This window comes from Macrotis lagotis, chromosome X (genome assembly GCF_037893015.1).
Source record: "Macrotis lagotis isolate mMagLag1 chromosome X, bilby.v1.9.chrom.fasta, whole genome shotgun sequence".
Taxonomy (NCBI): domain Eukaryota; kingdom Metazoa; phylum Chordata; class Mammalia; order Peramelemorphia; family Peramelidae; genus Macrotis; species Macrotis lagotis.
The window spans coordinates 168,003,783-168,017,360 of record NC_133666.1 but is presented as its reverse complement, the minus strand read 5'-3'; the positions used below and the strand labels follow the sequence as shown (position 1 = coordinate 168,017,360).

At 36.5% G+C, this 13,578-nt stretch overlaps 1 protein-coding gene across 3 annotated transcripts in view; it reads right to left on the bottom strand.

The window, feature by feature from the left end:
- TOM1L2 (target of myb1 like 2 membrane trafficking protein) overlaps nucleotides 1–13,578 on the bottom strand; it is a 170,746-nt gene that overhangs the window by 64,428 nt on the left and 92,740 nt on the right. For all 3 annotated transcript variants that reach the window (XM_074208437.1, XM_074208438.1, XM_074208439.1), the window contains 3 exons: nucleotides 9,970–10,104; nucleotides 7,441–7,599; nucleotides 2,085–2,201 (listed from right to left, as the gene is read on the bottom strand). In XM_074208437.1, the coding sequence (XP_074064538.1) occupies nucleotides 2,085–2,201; nucleotides 7,441–7,599; nucleotides 9,970–10,104 (411 nt within the window). The remainder of the gene's footprint in view (nucleotides 1–2,084; nucleotides 2,202–7,440; nucleotides 7,600–9,969; nucleotides 10,105–13,578) is intronic.

Sequence of the window (13,578 nt, the reverse complement as noted above, 5' to 3'; positions counted from 1 at the left end):
CTGTACTACTTTAGCTGCCTTGAATTTCTCTTGTGTACTACTAATATATCATTAACAAGATCCTATGCAGGGAGTGGAACAAGGAAATGGACTAAAATTAGGCCTTTTCCACAACAAATTTTGGAATCTCCTGACTGAATCCAGATCTGACCCTGACTTCCCTAGAACAAATAATGAAGTGTAACAAATAACATGAAAGTTCCTAATCAGTAGATCTCCAAGGAGGTTGTCTCTGTCATGGATCCCTCTTTACAGTTCCCTGAGATCCCCAATATGGCAGAGTTTAATACTGGTCAGTTCAGGGTCACTGTGGTTACTCTCCATCACTAGTCATCTCAAAGTCTTCAAAAAAAATTAGAAGCCCAGACCCATGATGAAAAATGCTACCTACCTGCAGAGAGAGAACTGATGAATTCAATTCAGATCAAAGCATATTTTACAATTTTTTAATTTTATTTTTTGATTACATGTAAAGGTAATGTTTTTCATATATTGTTAAGATTTTGAGTTCTACATTTTTTGGCTTCCTTCCCTTCCCTTCTCCCCTTTCTATAACAGCAAGTAATCTTATATAGGTTATATGTACACAATTATGTTTAACATATTTCCATATTAATGTTTTCAGAAAAACCTGGGCTTAAATGAGCTGGTGCAAAGTAAAACATATGGTGTACAAAGTAACAGCAATATTGCAGGATGATCTTTTGTGAATGACTAAGCTTTTCTCAGCAATACTATGACCCAAAGCATCTCTGAAGATCTTATGATAAAGAATGCTATCCATCTCCAGGGAGAAAGAGCTGATGGTGTCTGAATACAGAATGAAGCATTTTTTTAAACTTAATTTCTTGAGTTTTTTTTTGGGGGGGGATCCTGCATTTTTTTCAAAACATGTCCAATATGGAAATATTTTTGCATGATTATCCATTTATAATCTATATCAAATTTCTTGTTTTCTCAATGAGGAGGGGTAGAGCAGGAGGAAGGGAGAGAATTTGTAACTCAAAGTTTTAAAAACAAATGCTAAGAATTGTTTTTACACATGTAAATAAGGAAAAAATAAAATGCTAAATAAATTTTAAAAAACCCAAAGATGTTTCCATATAAGTCATGATGTGAAAAGAATCAAGAGTGAAAAGGAAAAAATCATGAGAAAGAAAAAAATATATAAAACAAATTTTATTTTATTATTATTATTTTTTTTTAGGTTTTTGCAAGGCAATGGGGTTAAGTGGCTTGCCCAAGGCCACACAGCTAGGTAATTATTAAGTGTCTGAGACTGGATTTGAACCCAGGTACTTCTGACTCTAGGGCCAGTGCTTAATCCACTATGCCACCTAGCCGCCCCAAACAAATTTTAAAAATTGAAAACAGTATACTTCAGTCTGTATTTAGACTATAGTATTCTCTCTGTGGATGGCATTCTCTATCACAAGTCTTTAAAATTGTCTTTGCTCACTGAACTGCTGAGTCTATCAAAGTTGATCATGAGACAATATCACAGTTAATGTGTACAATGTTCTGGTTTTGTAGCATATTTTTACAAAATTTCTTTATATATATTTTTTATTTGGTTTGTGGTTTCTTTTACAACATGGCTAATAGGGAAATATGGTTGACAGAAACTTACATATATAGAGAGTCAAAATCAAATTGCTCATCTTCCTAAAGAAGGAACAGGAGTGAAATGAAGGAGAGTATTTGGAACTCAAATTTAAAAAAATGATTGTTAAAAAATTATTTACATGTAATTGGAGAAATACTTAATAGAAACAAACTAGATAAATAAACAATAAATGAAAACAATTAGATAGAAGTTCTCCACTCCTGCATTAGGGATTAGATCTAGCTCTGAGAAACTTATGTAGTCAAACAATTCAAGCCTACTTAAGAGCATTCACTAAAACCTCAAATTGCAAGCAAAAAAAATTAATAATCTGCCAGATTATTGTCCTTTTAGAGGCAGTCTAGTTGAATTTTCAATTCAATTCAATTCTTATTAAGTGCTTACTGTAGATAAGACATATCACAGAGTTGTCTATATCAGAATTTGGGCATACCCCATTGAAAAATGAGCCTCTTACCTGGAGTAGCTCAAGATCGGAAGAGTCTTCTTGCCCAGGAACCATCTCTGTTAACATCTCAGACATCACTTTTGTGTTTCCTCGGACAACATCAAGTTCACTCCGCAGCCTGGCAATCTGTATAAGCCAAAGGCAGGAGTGAAGAAGGAGATAAATTAGCAGGAATCTTAAAATAATTGCTTTTTTCTCAATACCTTTCAAAAATATTACATTTGTTTCTTATTACATATTTCACTTCCCCTCTCTCCTACTTGTGAGCCTTTCTTTGGAATAAAGATAAAAAAGGAAATTAAAAAAAAGAATAACTCAGCAAAACCAGTCAACATGTCATCTGTATTTGATGTTATATGTATTATTTCATACTAATAGTCCCCAACTTCTACAATGAAGGGAATGTTTTTCTCAATATTCTCAGGGCAAAACTTGGTCATTATAATTATATAGTGCTTGGTTTGTTTTATTCTTTCCATTGACACTATTGTTACTGTAAACTGGGCACGCAGAGGAAGCTCTATACTCTTTTTTTCTCCTATGCTAGAAAGCATATTTTCAAGAAGAGATGTAAACTTTGGCAGCTTAGTGAGACACAAGGATGTCAATAATGAGGCAGGACTACTTTAGAAAAGACTTCTCAAGCAGCATTTAAAATGCCTATTTGCAAGTTGTACTGCACTAGGGATATAGATTACAACTCCTAAGAGGCAAGGTAATCAACATTTTTAGCACTCTTCTAGGGGAGGAGGAGAATGGAGAGGGGGGCATTTGGAAAATAGGGAAGAAGAGGAAGAGAAAGATAGAGAAAGAAGGCAAAGGGTAAGGAAAAGGAAGAAAAAGGCAAGGAAAGGGAAAGAGAAGAAAAGGAAGAGGGAGAGAAGGGGAAAAAAAAGATGGAGAGAGGGAAAGAGAAGGAAGGAAGGTTAGGTTAGCAGTGACTTGCTAGCCCTGGAAAATGCTTGGAATTTGCTCAGTCAATTATGTGGAAGTTATTAAATCCAGCTCATAAAAACCTGAGGACTGAAGTAAATATCTTAATTTCCTGTTACCAAAGTCAGGATTGCTACAAAATTTTTCTCCTCTGTATTTTCTGTCACAATTCAATGTCCTTGAATGATCCTGGCTTCTCTCCTTTTACCTCATTCCAAAATCCTTCTGATACATGTGAAGGCCACAGAAGGCTTCCATAATTCCATAATTTGCATCATAAAGAAACTTGCTTAGGTATTCATCATATGGAAAAAATGATCACTAATGATAGAAGAAAAATGCTGAAGGGCATTTCTCTGTCACAAACCACCTGGATGGGAAGCTGAATATTTCATAATATAAATGATAGGTACTCAGAAAAATCTAGAACCTAAGTTATTCGAGGAGAACAAAGACTGCCCTCCACCTCGAATCAAGTGACTGATGGGCTACATCACATAACAAATCATTATGGGCCACCATAATAAGCTAGGCTATCATTCATTCTCCAAATAATGTCTGCTGATAAGTTATTTCTGATCGGGAAATCAGTGTGAATTCCAGGGTTACAGAAGGGGGTAGAAATTACTAAAATACTAGAAGCTCAGAAAACATATTGGATAACATGTCTGGAGGACAACTGGTGATTAGAGTACATTTTACATAAAAATTAATAATTTGAAATAAAATGGGAAAAGAACTGTATTGTTAGATTTTTGAAAGCCAGGAAAAGGAACCTAAATTGCACCAATTGGCTACAGGGAGGTAGTAAAGATTTTAAAATAGAAGAATAGATGTACCCAAGTAAAAGATTACTTTGGTAGCAGTATCAAGGGCAGAGCAGAGGGAGTGAAGACCTGTAAGGAATCAAGTGGTAATAATGATTGGGATGAGAGTGGCTATAGTGGGAATAAAAAGGAGGAAAGATATATTTAAGAATTTTATTGAGATGTAATCACAAAGACTTGGTAAATAATTGAAAAAAATAACCTCAAGGATACAAACCCTGGAGTAGCCTAGGTACTAGGAACAGAAATGGTAAAGTCTATAGAGTGAACAATTTCAGGGGGAAGAAAATAAGTTTGGTTTTAGACATGTTGAATTTGAAGAATTGGTAAGATATACAGATAGTGACATCCTAATGCATGGAGCTCATGAGGATATGGGTCCAGAGCTCAAAAGTGAAGTCAAAGGCTAGAGAGAAAGACATGGGAGTCATCCTTATATATCCTGTAAAGAAAGGTGATAGCTGAAGTAGTGGTAGTGAGAGAGACTGCAGGGGAAAAGGAATCTTGAAAGAGTAACAACAAGGAGAGGTTCTGTGGAAAGAAATGCCTTTAATGAGGCATCAGGAAGTTCTTTGGAGGGTCAGTGAAGGAATGATAGGAGAAGAAAGAGGAGAGCTAACAGTGGGTGGTATTTCTGAAGCCAAAAGTGAAGGTGGTGAGAGGATGTATCAAAACCTGCAGAGCTCAAGGAAGAAACAATCAAGAAAAAGGATATTGGATTTGGCAGTGAGGTCATTTAATGACTTGTGAAAGAATCATGCTAGTAGAAGAGTAGCAACAGAAGACAAACTGGTTAGAAGCAGAGGAATGTCGACTCTTTCCAGGAAGGTTGATTACGAGAGGGATGAAACGGATAAGAGAGAGACCTAAATGGCCTAGAAGGATTTTAAGAAAGAGCTTTTATATGAGTGGGGTTTGTAAGCAGAGGAAAACAGTGGCCAGGGAGAAAATAAGTAGGAATAAGAGAAGGAGAAGATTATTGGATAAAAGGTCTGCAGGATCTAGAAGGGAATAAAACAAATAAAATTATCTAGTGTGATTGGAGGAAAAGGGGAAAAAAGTAGATGCTATTGCTGCGATGTGCTGATGAATGAGGAAGGAAGCTGAAGAAACTCAAATAGGATAGGTTCTTAATGCAGTAAAGTTGAAAGCCAGGACTTTGGCTATAAATGTGGAAATAGGAAATAAAGGAGAAAAGAGAAAAAGTACTGATGCTGAAGGAAAAAAGGGAAATGGTCAATAAAGGGAGAAGAGAGTAACTGGTCAAGCAGTATCCAGGAAAAAGCTACGGTTGTACAGCAGAAGCTCAAGTGGATGAATTTAACCATTAATGCTCAGTAGTCCTAGAATAGGTACAAAGAAATCTGATAGTGTAGGTTACTAGGGGTGAAAATTCAAAGGCTGTGAATGATTAGAGTTAAGAAGGCAAGGGATTCTAGTACAGTGGTTTGTGAGAAATCAAATAATAATAACTAAATTATATAATATTTTAAAGTTTTCAAAATATTTTACAAATTTTATCTCATTTGAACCTCTAAACAAACCTCTGAGATAGATACTAAAAATATATAATAACATTTCAGATAAGAAAACCTACAGTAAGAATAGTTAAATGATTTGTTAATGATCAACTAAGTATATAAGGTGTTCAAGTAAGCACACAAGACTTTCTGACTCTAAGTCTGGCACTCCATCTGGTATCCTATGCTCCCTCTTAGCATACTGTACCACTTTATCAAAGTTGGGAATGAAAAAGATTGATGATGAGTCAGTAGAAGACAGGGGATGGATTAAGGGGGAAGGTTTGGTTGAACAAGCCAATAGATGCTCAGCTCTTGAATTAAGCTTCTCCATAGCCACACTTGCTTCTTTCTTTTCTGAGCTAATTCTAGAATTGGTACTTAGCATTTGTTTTTCATGTTTGTTTGTTTATGATATACCCAAGTAGTTTGTTAAGGGCAGGGAACACCTGTTACATGTTTCTATATCTGTATCTGTATCTACTGTAGTATCTTGAACATAATAGCAATTGCTTAGAATCTGCTACATAAAATCTTAGTTCTGGAATGAATCTTTGGAGATAATCTATTTTCTGCCAGTACCTTATTCAGAACAATAATATTGAAACCACATTCAAAGCAAACTCTATTTTATTTTTTAAGATTTCCAGGGAAAAAATTTCTAAAGTTGCTATCTGCAGTTCCTTTCAAAGGATAGCAATACTTTATAATTTCAACCAAAATGTAATTGTGATAATATAAAATTTTACTTTTGTTTAGAAAATAAAGTCCAAGCAATGTTACAAACTCGGCTAGATAGGAGTCAATTTGAAAAAGATATGAGAGTGGACAACAAAACTCAGTATATCAACAGTATGATATGGTCATCAAAAGAAGATAATGCAATGTTAGCCTGCATTGAATTTTTTTTCTGCCCCTTGTTTTTTTTTAGGTGTTTTTTTTTTTTGCAAGGGCAAATGGGGTTAAGTGGCTTGCCCAAGGCCACACAGCTAGATAATTATTAAGTGTCTGAGACTGGATTTGAACCCAGGTACTCCTGACTCCAAGGCCGGTGCTTTATCCACTACGCCACTACGCCACCCCTGCCCCTTGTTTTAAGGAGAAATAGGACAGTCACAAGAAAATAAATTGACCTCAAGAATATTGTTACTAAAAAACCTTCCCAGGTATGTTCTTGGATCATTCCATACGCAATCTAAGTTTTTGTAACTAAAATTTACAGACTTCTACAATAAGAATTGATTTTTTTTCTTTTTTTTTTTTTTTGCAAGGCAATGGGGTTAAGTGGCTTGCCCAAGGCCACACAGCTAGGTAATTATCAAGTGTCTGAGACCGGATTTGAACCCAACTACTCCTGACTCCAGGGCCGGTGCTTTATCCACTGTGCCACCTAGCTGCCCCCTAAGAATTGATTTTCAGAATGATAATCATCAGGCCCTTCAAGATCCTTAATCAAACCAAGATTAAATAATAACAGTTATATTTAGTAAGGAAGGAAAGCTATATTTGAGAAAGCTTTCCTATAAGAAGGGTTCAAACCAAAATGAGTTTCAAAATAATCCTAATTTAAAAAATCTACTTAGATGACTAGAAAACATTTTTCTCTAGGAGTTTTCTGATTTTTACTGTGTAAGTTCATAAATGGAAGGTTTGAAAGGACATTTTAAAAATATATATATATCAACAGAGGCATCACTTTTTTTAAATTTGATTTCTCTAAATTTAGGTACTCTCCTAAACTTTTCTTTTTGTTTCTTTTTTTTTTAAAAAGTTTTTTTCCAAGGCAATGGAGTTAAGTGGCTTGCCCACAAGGCCACACAGCTAGGTAATTATTAAGTGTCTGAGGTCGGATTTGAGCTCAGGTACTCCTGACTCCAGGGCTGGTACTCTATCAACTGCACCACCTAGTTGCCCCAAGTGCCACCTAGCTGCCCCAAGTGCCACCTAGCTGCCCCAAGCGCCACCTAGCTGCCCCTCTCCTAAACTTTTCTGACAAATTCTGGTTTAGATCATTACCAGGTTGTATCATACAAAAAGGGTGGCAAGGTAAGCTACCTTGTTAATAGACTTCAAGGTAAAAGGTACCTGTTCTGAGTTGGCGGTGATAGGCCCAGTCACATTCAAAGATGGGGCCTGAGGAGCTGCATATGGCGTTGGTGGAGGTGCAGAAGAGGATGCGGAGCTCATTCTTTGCTGTGATTGAGACCTATGCATAGTCGCTGCTGGATCCACTTCAGGGATGCTCTGCCACACCAACAACAAAATCCTCCATGCATTTAAACTGTTTATATGAATATACCTGAACTATCCCACCCTGAATAACATCTCAAATGCCTGAGGAGGGATAGAAAGACTGGCAATCCAACCACCATGGTGGCTCTAGCTTCAATTTGACTGCTGATTATGTGTCCTGAATGTTATAAGAAGAAATAAAATAATAGCCCTGAAGCACTTTAAAGTCTTCAAGGGAATTATGACTGTGGTTATAATGAATAGCTAGCATTTTAGATAGGAGGTTGATAATACTAACTATTATTAATTATAGACTTTAAAAATATTTATTATTACCTTTTATTTTTATATTACCATGATTTACCAATGCATCTCTCCCTTGCCCTATCCCAGAGGATTTTTCTTTATAATAAAGAATTTTTTAAAAAACTATTCTATTTTTCCAACTACATGCAATGGTAGTTTTCAACATTCTATCATTTTCTGGCAAGGTTTTGTAATTTTGCATTTTTCTCCCTCCCCTAACAAAAATCAGTCTAAAATAGGTTATACATGTATAACCATACTAAACATAGTTCCATGTTAATTATGTATAACAAAGAACTTTTTAAAAAACGCTCACCAAAATTAATACATCAAAAAAAAAATAGAGAACATTATATGCATTGTTCATACCCATGGCCCTCAACTTTGCAAAAAATGGGGGAAAACACCTCCTCATCTCTTCTTGGTAATGATTCTTTCAGAGCATTTAATTTCATTAATCATAGATTCTTATACAATATGATAACTTTCTATATTTTGGCTTTAAAAGGAGAATATAAATAGTAATTACATAATTACAGAATATTCATTGTAATCATTGGCACAATACTGCTTTGTGTCTTCATTAGAAGAGTAAAATATTTATGCTTAAGCCACAAAGCATAGAAAGTAGTTTGTATCCTACATTTTTCAACCATAAAGAGTACAATGTTTTAAAAAGCACAATTGTCTTTGAGCATCTCAAGTTATTTCTTGTACATTAACTCATTCACTGTCAGGACTTCCCCTATTCTTAGGATAAAAATTTATATAGCAGTTTGAGATTAGCAAAGCACTTTCTTAAACAACAATCCTGTGAGGTTTATACAAAAAGTATTATCCTTATTTAATAGATGAGGAAGCTGATACCCAAGATACTTGTCCATGAACAATATAACTAATTAGGATCTGAGGCTATATATGAATACTTATCTTCTGAAGGGGCCATGACTTCAGGAAGGTGATGTCATGACTTGCAGATAAATTGGATTTAAGAAAGGGAATGCTGTGCAAAGTTATCAGTTTCACTTTTTTCCTCTGGAACCATATGGATCCAATGACCAAATGACTGGAGATAGCTCCGGGTACAGTGATAGACATTGGACTTTTTTAAGCTAAGGTCCTTTCTAGGAATCACTCTGACTGAGGCAATGCCCATTTAATGATTAAGTCTAGGGAAGAAATGAGGCAAAGCATGGCCTCTTTTACTTAGTATTTCATAGTCAGAAGTCAAAGGGCTGGTGTAATATGGGCAAGAATAAATCAAAGATCTTGTTCCACTCCAAGTAATTATACCTCATATCAGACAGGGGGATTAGGACATGAGTTCTAGTCTCAAGATTCACCTCTGGTGTGTTTTTAAAAACAAATCTCTTAACTTTTCTGATTTCAGGTCCTACTTATATGGCATCATAATCAAGACTTATTAGCTTTATAAAAACTTTCTGTGGGAGACCTTTAAGTTTTAATTCCCTTGAACTAAATGTTTTAAAGCAGACTGGAATGAATGGATCCCCTTTGAACATTGTTGCTCAAAAAATAAAAATAAATAGATAAATGAATGAATGAGTGGATAAATAAAATGAAAGTGTGATTCACTTGATTTGCAGTGATGGGAAAAGATTTAGCTTTTTTGCCACTCTGCAAAAGGATCAGTCATCTCTATCCCTCTTTGTCCCCCAAGAATGAAACTGTGTCTCAGAGGGAGAAAGAACTGAATCTCCACAAAAGACTCTAATCAGCTTCTCAAAGTTAGATTCTAATGAGGTTTATGTGATGAGTCTAAGTAAGTAACCATCTTCATGACAACTTGACATTAAAATGATTCGTCAATTGGATTTCTCTAGGCTAGATTATTAAAATCTTCTGAAAGTAAGGGAGATTCTTTAAGCTTTTAAATCACCAATCAACCAGATGCCTCATTTCATACATTCTCTATTGTTCTTAAAAAATAAATGCTCTACAAACTTTGAAAAATTGTTCTGAAGTTTAATAATTAAGAAGGAGCAGCATAAGGCTAGTGGAAGGTTATTCAATTCTTTATTGGGTCTTCCTGGAAAATACCATGCTGTTGCTTACCCGCTGTGGTGTATGTATTGGAGACAGGGCGTCTAAGTCTGCCATGGGAAATTCAATCCCTTTTCTTTTCAGTTCTTCATAAATATGCACCACTCCAGTGAGATCAGGACTACTCCGAAATGCATCAGCCCAAGCCTAAGAAAAAAATGAAACAAGAAGTCTTTCATGACAGTTTACTTAAAAAGTTCTGACAAAGTTGAAAATATATAGAACCAAAAGAATTGTAAACTATTAACAACTGCTCAGAATCATCAAAAGCAATGCAAATTAAAAGAATTTGGAAGTTTCATCTTACACCCAGAGAACTGATAAAAACCAAAGCAGATAAGAAAAGTCCATATTGGAGAAACAAAGGAAAGACAGGTAGATACACTGTGGAGCTGTGAGCTATTCAACCAGTCTGAAAAGCAATTTGGAATTATGTTAAAAATGACTAAAATATTCATAACCTTTGACCCTGACATTCCACTGATGGGCAAATAATATTTACTTCAAGGTGGTTAAAGATAGAAAGGTCCAATATAGTAAATAATATTTAGAACAATTTCTTTGGAAGCAAAAAAAAATAATGTTATGTGCTCATTGATAGGGAAATAGCTAAACAAATTGTGGTACAAGAAATATAATGGGCTATTTATTGCTATCAGAGGTCATAAATATAAATATGAAGAATTTTGAAAAATGGGAAAATTGGCAAAATGAAGTAAGCAGAACCAAGAAAACAGTATATAATGATAACAATGTAAAAGGAAAGAAAAAAGGAAAAGAAAACTAATAATCAAGCTAGGTCCTGGAGAAGAAATGGGAAAATGCCCTGATTTCTCTTTTTCTTAAAAATGGGGGCTATGGATGTGAACTATTTAATGCACACATTGTCAGAGGCAATTGATGCACTGGTTGGTTTTTATTAAGCTTGATTTCCCCCCCCTTTCTTTTTCATTATATGGGATGGGTAGAGGCATATACTGTAGGATGGGTAGCATATATTCAGAAATGAAACTATTAGTTCCCTGCTATCTTTAGCATCAAACACAAACTCCTCTGTTTAGTATGAAAAGCCTGTTACAAATTGGCTCCAACTTATTTTTTTCAAACTTCATTTCCATCGTTATAAATCAATCTACAATCCACTCAAATTGACTTGTTTGCTCTTTTTCTCACACAACACTCTATTTCCAGTATCCATGTCTTTGTCCAAACTATCTCTCATGGGGGGGGGGGGGCAGAGCCAAGATGGCGGCATGAAGGCAGCATTCCTGAGAACTCCGACCCCCCCAACCCCCCCCAAAACAAAGGATGGCTGTAGCTAAAATTTAGAGGGGCAGAACCCACAGAAAGACTGAATGATACATTCCCAGTCCAAGATAACTTAGAAGTTCCGCGGGAAAGGTGTGCTTCATCAGGATTGGGGGGGGGTTGGAAATTAAAAGACTCTGCATAGCCCAACCCAATGAGGCCCAGCCCAGCGCAGCCCAGAGATCACCTGCAATAGTTTGAAGGGGCAATGAGAGAACTTTGCTGCACCTGGGTGAGCGTGGAGTGAGGAGCACAGCCACAGAATCTGCAGCAAGAATCGGGGGAGAGAGAGAGCAGCCTGAACCCCCAGAGACAGTAAGGGAAGTCTGCAGAGATTTCTCTGCTCTCCTTGGGGTAGGACTCTGCTGTTTGCCTACACTCACACCCAGGTTGCAGTTTGGGCTACCATACTCAGATAGCTGGATCCCGCCTTATAGCCCCAGGGCAGAGGGCTGTGCTGTGGTCATCTGCATATCAAAGCTCGGACTGGAGAGCATAAGACCTCAGAGGAATAAAGGTTCCAGTGGGGTGACTCAAAAAAAAAAAACCCAAAACCCCGAAGCTTTGGAAGTCTGGGTAAATTAGCCTTGGGCTGAGGAAATGAGTAAACAATAGAAAAAGAAGAATCTGACCATAGAGATAATTACTTCAGTCCCATGGAAGATCAAAACACATACTCAGATGATGATAAAATCAAAGCTTCTGTATCCAAAACCTCCAAGAGAAATAGAAAATGGGCTCAGACTATGGATGAGCTCAAAAAAGACTTTGAAAAGCAATTAAAGGAGATGGAGGAAAAATTGGGAGGAGAAATGAGAGTGATGCAGAAAAATCATTAAAACCAAATCAAAAGCTTGGGGAAGGAAATACAAAAAAATACTGAAGAAAATAATATGTTAAACACCAGTTTAGGCCTAATGGAAAAAAACAAAACAAAAGGCAAATGAGGAGAAGAATGCCTTAAAAAGCAGAATTGGCCAGCTGGAAAAAGAGATAAAAAAGCTCTCTGAAGACAATAACTCCTTCAAATGCAGCATGGAACTAAAAGAAGCTGATGACTTTGCAAGAAAGCAGGAAGAAATAAAACTCTTCCAAAAAAAGCCAAAAATTAGAAAAAAAATGTGAACTATCTCATTGGAAGAACAACTGACCTTGAAAACAGATCCAGAAGAAATAATCTGAAAATTATAGGACTATCTGAAAGCCACAACCAGGAGAAGAGTCTAGATTTCATTTTTCAAGCAATAATACAGCAAAATTGTCCTGAGATCCTAGAAGCTGAGGGTAAAGTAGAAATAGAGAGAATTCACTGCTCACTCCCTGAAAGGGATCCCCAAAGAAAAACTTCCAGGAATATTACAGCCAAATTCCAAAACTCCCAAATCAAAGAGAAAATTCTAAAAGCTTCCAGAAACAGACAATTCAACTACCGAGGCTCCATAGTCAGGATTACACAGGATCTGGCAGCATCTACATTAAGGTCTCGTAGGGATTGGAATATGATATTCCAGAAGGCAAAAGATCTTGGTTTACAACCAAGAATCAACTACCCAGCAAAACTGAACATCCTCTTTCAGGGGAAAAGATGGATTTTCAATGAAACAGGGGACTTTAAAACTTTCCTGACGAGACGACCAGAGCTGAACAGAAAGTTTGATCTCCAGGTACAGGACGCTGGTGAACCATAGAGGGAGTGGAAGAGAAGGACTAACTATGAGGAACTTAATGATATTGAACTGTTTGTATTCTTGCACAGGAAGAAGATATTGATAACTCATATGAACTTTCTCATTTATAAGAATTGTTAGAAGGAGCATACATAGACAGGACATAGGAAGGAGCGGAATACAATGGTATGATGTGGTAAAGGGATGGAGTCAGTGGGTGATGGGAGAAAGTACTGGGAGGAAGGAAAATGAGATGAAGAAGAAGCTGAGAGATTTCACATAAGAGTAAAAAAAGAAGCTTTTTCAATGGAGAGGGGGGAAGGCAAGGTTTCAGAATGAGTGAGCCTTCATTCTCATCAAAAATGGCTCAGGGAGGAAATGATATAAACATTTAATAGGGTGAGGGAATCTGTCTTGCCCTGGATAAGGTTGGGAGGAAAGGGACAGGATGAGGGGGAATGGGGGGAGGGAAGGGGGGAATGGGTGATAGAAGAGAGGGAAGATTGAGGGAGAGGGTACTCAGATTTGACAAACTTTTAGACAGGGCCAGGATGAAAGGAAAGAGAGAATAGAATAGAATAAATGAGAGTGGAGGTACAGCTCATAGTAGCAACTGAGGGAAAAATATTGAAGCAACTTCTCTGGT